The following is a 7,443-nucleotide window of genomic DNA, read 5'->3' on the forward strand; positions in this document are numbered from 1 at the left end:
TGATATTGAGTCCATATGGAAGGTTTGAGTGGTTAAGAAGGTGAAACATGACTCTTGAAGCAAGGTTAAGCTAAAGCTAAGTCACTCACCTAAGATAAACTTGAAACTCACAAGAAATGCTCAAAGCAGTCAAGATAACATGAGAAAAACAAAGCAGCAAGTTTTTCCAGCTAACAGAGAAAACAATGACATGCACACACTCACAGATGCGCATGCTTGAGCATATGTGTACATAGACTTCAATCCTATATTAAACAAGATAATTTGCAAGGAAAAAGCATTGCTGCTGCAGTATGACTCACCAGACCCAACATCATTGCATAGATCGGTAATATCTCGAGCATAAGTCTAGTAAAAGAGTGTTAAACTGAGGAAAATAATCAGAAGTACTTCATTTCTGGAAGTCGTTATTGTACTGGTCTTTTTAGCAAAACATCACTAGCATAGTAGTACACATTTGGTGACCAGAATACTAAAGATAAGAGGACATGAAATGTTCAGGAGACATCCAGCTATAAGATACATTGCACATTTCAAAGCATCACAGAGATCATAGGAAAAAACAAACCAGCAATGCAATCTTTATGTTCTCCAATCAACACATGCTTCTTAGGTCTTAGCAGTTAAGAAAACACGAAACTCTACCACATGGCTAGGACACAATCTGGCAGGACAAGGATCGGCTATTTGTTAAAAACTTGATCATATGCGAGTGTAATTATCAGATGCCCCAAACCAGTCCCATTCAAGCAAACCCAAAACATACACTAAAATGGGCCTTTCAGCTTTCGTCCTGCAAAGCATGGCATTGTCTACTAGGGTTCTAAATCTGATAGACATTACTAAGCATGAGATACTAAACCACAGAAAACACCCAAGGAGGCAAGGCCAGTATGCCTTATATTCTCCTACAAACAAATCAATTGGTTACAAATTCTACGATGTTCTGTGTCTATGTCCCAAGACAATTATAAAAAACAAAAAAGCACTAAGAACTTGACAAAGAAATGAAAGAGGACTTTCATATCCTAGTCCTGAAATGTAACAAGGTGATGGTGTAGACGATTATATACTATCTTCGGGCCAGATAAAACAGTTTTCGCAAAGGGGAAGAAACTTCTGAGTGTTGGGGGGGGGAAGCTACACAAAACATGGACAAATCAATAGTGAAAAAAGGGAACCTACCTTAGTTTTCTTTTTCTTTTTTTTAGGGGAGATAGGGGTGGGTTCTGCCGGTCAGCAGTGACTATATATATTAAGCTACCCCCAACAAGTTCATCTGAGTAGTTCTCCAGTGTGATGAGACCATGAGGCAGAGTTGACAAGAATCACCCAAATACACCCGATAATGCAGTAAAACAGAGAACCATAAGAATTGTGGAGATTAATCCAAGAGATACAGAGAAGGGAGAAAGCTTTCCCAGAAATATGCTCAGAAAGGGAAGATAACTCAACTATTCTAGTATCATGTTTAGTGAAACGAATAACATCCCTTAAAACAATAAAAAATATCTGAGTGCTGGAAAAGAAATATTCAAAAAGCACTTGAGATCACTGAAAATATGAACTACAGTCCATCACTCAGCCTCTGCCTCAGACCACTGGTAAATATATACATGAGAAACAAGCCAATTTTAGCTAGAGGCCAAATGTGGCATCCAAGGGGACATCTCTACCTGATGGTGACAAACTTGTTAGTACCATGTTTTGCCCAGTGAGTCCTCAAGTCAATGGGGTTAGTGAAGTTATAACCCTCGGCTGCAAGTTTCTCCAACACCTTCTTAAATGCTCCTATACTCATCTTCCTGCCTGCTATCCTTGCTCCGCGCCTTTTGGTGCTCATGGGCAAGGGATACATCGACAAGCCGGTAGTGCAACAAGCAGATTGCCACCCACCAGAGCCCCAGCGGTAACACTGCTGAGGTGTCCCTGTACACGAGCAAACTGGAATAGGGATACACGAAATATCCATGTTGATCCCATTTATCATTAATTCCGTAGTTTTCTTGATGGTTCGTGCTCGCGGAACAGAAGGAGCAGTCTCAGCCTTGGGAGCCCGCGGACCTCTCTTAGCTTTCTTGGGTTTCGGAGACTTTGGTCCCTTAGGACCTGGCCTTTTCTTGGAAGGACCGTTCTCAATAATCTCATTACCTATACCTACCTGTTCTACTTGAGTCGCCCTTTCGTCCTTCGATAAGTCAGGCGGTTGCACCATCTGCATATGATGAGCTGTGGATGTCTCCGGTATCATGGAATAGTTGTGGTTCCCCGACATGGGATTGAAGAACTTCTCCCTGGGGCTCATCCAAGCATCCCTCATGTAATCCATTGGGTACACTGCCTGCGATGCGCCAAGATCCCTATGATGATATGCGCTTCCGTTGGAAGCCGCCATCACAGCAGCACTCCGACTGTCGAAGAGTGGCTTCTCCGGCACGGACGACATTAGGTTAAGCCCAAGGCCTCTCATGGTCGCCGTGGGCTCATAATAACCCCAGTTTCTCATATTCAAACTGTTATCTCCATCCATCGGCGCTGAAATTTCCCAACAAAACTAAAGCAAAACTCAAACTTTCTTCACTTTGTTCCCCGGGATGATCAACCGAGGCATTTCAGGCCCTCCTACAAACCCCTAAAACAACAAACAAGACACGCATGCCTAAATCAACCGATCAAAAGGACAAAAACCACCCACTAAACCCAAGAAACGCGCAGATGCAGAAGCAAGGATCAAACGGAACAGGCTAAACAGCTGAAAAAGGAAGGATTTTGACGAATACCCGGATGAACCCAGAGCCAGATGAAGGCCGGGGATCTCGAAGGACGTCAAATTCGGCCGATCTTCAGATCTCGGCACCACGGACAAAGGAACGATCTTGAGCCCAGATCTCCAAACAGGGGCGACGGCTTAAACGAAGAAGAAGTCTCCCATCAGGTATACTGAGAAGAACCCAAAAAATAAAAACAAAAGGGTACCTAATATAAGGCCCAAAAATACAATAAAACCAGACAAAGAAATTCCCCTCAAATTTCAAATATTTTCAAATCGGAGAAGACTCACCCAGAGCAGCAGCAGCGACGGAGGAAGAATAAAAAGAACAAAAGTATCCCCCCAAGAGCCGCTCCCTATTTCTCTCTCTCTCTCTTTCCTTTTCTTATTTAATTTCCCTTTTCGCTTCGATCTACGTTCTGTAAATTCACGAAGGGGGAAGAAGGGGAAGACCGAACGGTACGAAAAGCGGCGATGAATGTTTTGCACGCCATCTTATCTTATGCCACAGCCTTGCGACAGTAATATTCGACAAAAAAAAAAAAATCAAGAAAAAAAAAAAAAGGACCAAAACATGCGACTTTAGCCTACTAATCGATTTATGATATTCTCGCGCGACGCCCAAGATTGACAATTACATAGAGAGAGAGAGAGAGAGAGAGAGAGAGAGCATATGCTGTTCCCTTTTTTTTTCCGTTTTTTTTTTTTTTTAATTGGGGCCTTCTGAGCACCGCCTCGTTCTTTGCTTTTCTGTTAAAAAGGAGCCACCTTTCATGGGGGCGTTTAGAAACCCGGAAAACAAAAGAAGACAAGCTCGGTCAAACGGGGCAATAATTTCTGTTCATATTTATCCGGGAACGCCTCAGTGGGAGGCAAGCAAAATAAAATAAAAAATAAAGAAGGACTTTTATTTTTTATTTTATTTTTTAAAATATTTTTGCACCGTCCGAGGTGTGGGAGGAGACTAGGGAAGGGGGGGTTTGACTTTGGAGCGTCCGTGAGATCTTTTGTAAATCTCCGTTTTTACATCCTCTCTTTGGGCCCAGAAAAGGGCTCTCGTTGCACCGTAGCTTTCGTAATTGAGTGTTTTTGGGGGGGAAGTTGGTCTCTTTTTTGTGCCTTTTATGGATGTTTTGCGGAGACAAGCCCAATTTTAGTAGGCACTCAAGCATCTCCCTCCTCAGTCATTGTTAGTTTTGCCGCTATTTGTGGTGCACAAAGTTATTTGGTGGGGTTTGGATTGATTGATTGATTCTAAATCTTGTATTTTTTTTTTTTTTTTTTTTTTTGTCTTTTATCTCTTTTGCCAAGAATAACTCTCCATGTCCGATGTGCTTGACCGGTCACAACTACTTTGGATGCCAGTTTACTTTCTTAATTCAGTTCCTGTTTTTTTATCCATTCTTATACTAGAACATATCAATCAGATTGAGAGTTAGAGTTGACGAATCGGTATGTTTGAAGAGTCAACCGTGAATAAATTTTTCTTTTTTTGTCGGATGCCCAATTGAGAAAAGGGTTGATTTAAAATTTGATCATAATCAAAGTTGAATCCAATTATCCAAAGCATAATAATTGGAGAAGATAGAGGGAAAGAGAATCACATCCGAAGAAACTGAAAAAGGGGGGGATAGGGCCTGGATGAGGATGAAGGGAGATTGTGGGCCGAGCTCAGCTAAACCCCAAGAGCTTTTTGTGACTATGTCTCACGTGACATAGCACGTGGCCTTGGGGGGGGGGGTGGTAAGCCGTAAAGAGACGAAAATATTGATGTTGGCCCAAAAATTCAATGAATGAATAAAGAGAGGTCGGTAATATCTAGAGCATAAAACCTCTCATAAAATGAATATTGATTGTCGGCCCAAAAATTCATAAGAATTAATCAAAGGAAAATACTGTTAACCTCTTTCGTCACGTTCTCTCCCCGCACGTCTCTCTGGGTCAACGGAGTTAGGCCGATGTTGACTGGAGGCTTGCGTTGACTAACCCGTGAAGCCCCGAACGTGGCGAACGTGCGGGATGAGGTCGGACTGGACCACATCGGACGGCCCAGATCGCTTTCATCTGCTGGAGGCCGGCCCAGATCATTGTAGGCCCACACGGGCCTCATAAAAATCACAGCTTCTTTGTACCATTTAATGGGCTGGCAGCCGGCCCAGATTATTGTAGGCCCACATGGGCCTCATAAAAATCACAGATTCTTTGTACCATTTAGTTGGCGGAAAATCATAGCCCAATGTGGACTGTATTTTGCCTTGCCTATTTGGGTTGAAGGCCCTTAGCCCAATCAGGAGGCAAATTTTTAATTTTTAATCTTTGGAATTTCCTGTCAAAGTAAACAGAAAATACTATCTCATTTTCAGAAATTAATTTTGGGAAAAAAGAATTTTAAAAGACTTTATGTGGAGCCATCCCTCGTTGCCGTAGTCGGGAGTGGACGATCGACAAACAACGACCGGGCTTTGCTAATGTATAGTAGTGGCGTTCCTCATCAAACTAAGAGTCTGATCCTCAAACTCTTTTAAGAGTTGAGACAAACATGAACATGCCCCCAATGTAGAAATTTGACCCTGCAAATAAGATGGAGCCTAATTTTACAGTTCTTCGCAATTAGTTGGAAGATATTCAACCATAAGCCTCACCACTAAAATGAAATACTACCACCGAAAATACATACATATGTTGTAATATATCGCAATGAACATAATGCAGAATTCAATGTTCTCTTTCTTTTATCGTGTGATCCTAAATTAGAATGAGATCGAGATTCAAATATTTCTCCGATCCAATTTGAGCCTAGTGCCTTACGAAGTGTATTTGATTGGCCACATCAATGGATCGGAACCAATGAAAGCACCTTGTCAAATGCCAAATTCAAGAATCAATATCGAGCTTCTGATCCCATTTTCATTCATCTGAAATGTGTAAACGTTAACCCGTGAAGTGAATGAGAGGTGATTGAATAGCATCCTGATATGGACGAATGTATATGGATAGATTTCGCTCAATCCCTAAATCAATTTTCGAACAAATACCAAGTCGAATCAATCTCCTTCCTTATTTCTTTCATACTCCAAAGCATGTAGGCAGCTAACATCCCATAAGCCAAAAGGAAAAAGGGGCAAAGCAATGACCAAGAGGGCAATTACTCATGGGGCAACCTTCAGGCTGTGAGCTCTCTCCTGGCATTTCTCGCTACTTCTCTGGCACATCTCACTCACTCGGGATAGCCCTTTTACACCCAGTTCAGAGCTTTCAGAACCCCATTCCCAGAATTTCCATAATCCCTTCACAATCTTTCCCCATCTGCACTTGCACCCTGGTTCTCAGTAAGTTCTCGTCACATTCTAATTTTTCATTCTAATTTTTCTCTGTAACTTTCTTATCAAGCTCAATATCGGTCATGTCAGGCGGGCGACGGGCTCATTAGGAGTTCACGCCTTTGTGAGTCAAAAAGAAGGTGAAAAACAGCCGGAAAAGGCATTAAATGGGAGTGTGCGGAAATGGAAAAGAGATGCTGTTGCCACTTCTGAATCAGCAGCTCCTGATTCTGATGCACGAGAGAGAGAGAGAGAGTGAGTGGACGTGATTGTGAGTTGATAGCGACGACCGGAGTTTGTGTCGTCGCGTGCTGGGGCGCTATCTTTTTTAGAGACCTTGAGCTGAGAGGGACGGGTCAGTCTGCCACACTTTGAATACTCTCCTGCCATTTCACCAGTCGGGGGCACTGAAAACCATGCGCTCTCTCTCTCTCTCTCTCTCGCCAGTTGCCGCGCCAGCACAGCATTACCGAAAGCTGTGAGAATTTCACTTCTCGTTCCCTCCCTCCTCCCTCCTCCCTCTCTCTCTCTCTCTCTCTCTCTTTCTCTCTCTCTAAATTTGATGCCCGTATTCTCAGCTCGACTAATCCTAAAGATGCATACAATCTTTTCATCCACGACTCAAGAAGGAGATCTAAGCTCAATTCAAAACCATCGCTCATGTAGGTCCTTCATTTCCTTCCACAAAGATACGGTGTATCAACTTGTCCTGTCAACGGCATCATGAACATAGACCAATCGAGTTGCGTGGAAACCGTGCGAGCCATGCGTTTTATTTCGCGCCGGGGGACCACATTAAAATCTCATTGATTGATCTGATCCGTTAGAACAGGTAATGCCTTTGTCTCTGTATGAGTGTGACCGTGAAATTGTTTTTGGACTCTGAAAATGTGGTACTGGGGGAATCATAATGGCGAGGGACGACGGTGAGCCATGGTTCTTTCGTTCAAACATCTCCTCAGCATGGTCCAAACACAAGGATCCAAAAAACCACGGGCGCGGTCCCCAAGCAGAAGGTGTTAAGGTTTCATAACGAGTTTCTCAGACCCCCTTTCCAAGTTCTGGTCTCGAAGTTACCCTAGTACTGTATTTTTCTTCTGGAATAGTATCTAAACAAGAACGAACTTACTCCAATATGGGTAATTACTGTTCGTTTGCTATGCTAACGAACACCTTAAAGCATCGACTCAATAATGGGGTTAATGTGATCTTGACAGCATGAAAGGTAACTTTTACGATCTTCTGCATGTGTGCAAATAATTCATCATCATAGCATTTGAAAATGTAGACTTACTGTCAGTATTGACTGAATTGATTTTGTCCGGATACTCGATAAGAAAAAGCTAAAAGCAA

At 42.6% G+C, this 7,443-nt stretch overlaps 1 protein-coding gene across 2 annotated transcripts; it reads right to left on the reverse strand.

Annotated features, from left to right (window-relative positions):
* Positions 1-1,349: 1,349 nt before the first annotated feature.
* On the reverse strand, positions 1,350-3,390 carry LOC104456383 (protein BASIC PENTACYSTEINE2). 2 transcript variants are annotated; one of them, XM_010071161.3, is made up of 3 exons: positions 3,062-3,390; positions 2,781-2,907; positions 1,350-2,632 (listed from the first exon to the last, which is right to left on the reverse strand). In XM_010071161.3, the coding sequence occupies exon 3, from the start codon at positions 2,528-2,530 to the stop codon at positions 1,673-1,675; it is 858 nt and encodes a 285-aa protein (XP_010069463.1). In that variant the 5' UTR covers positions 2,531-2,632; positions 2,781-2,907; positions 3,062-3,390; the 3' UTR covers positions 1,350-1,672. The 2 variants fall into 2 exon arrangements, with proteins under 2 accessions (XP_010069463.1, XP_010069462.1); XM_010071160.3 differs by having other exon boundaries at positions 2,781-2,940.
* Between the last annotated feature and the right edge of the window lie 4,053 nt (positions 3,391-7,443).

The sequence above is a fragment of the Eucalyptus grandis genome, chromosome 8 (assembly GCF_016545825.1).
Source record: "Eucalyptus grandis isolate ANBG69807.140 chromosome 8, ASM1654582v1, whole genome shotgun sequence".
In the NCBI taxonomy this organism is placed as follows: Eukaryota; Viridiplantae; Streptophyta; class Magnoliopsida; order Myrtales; family Myrtaceae; genus Eucalyptus; species Eucalyptus grandis.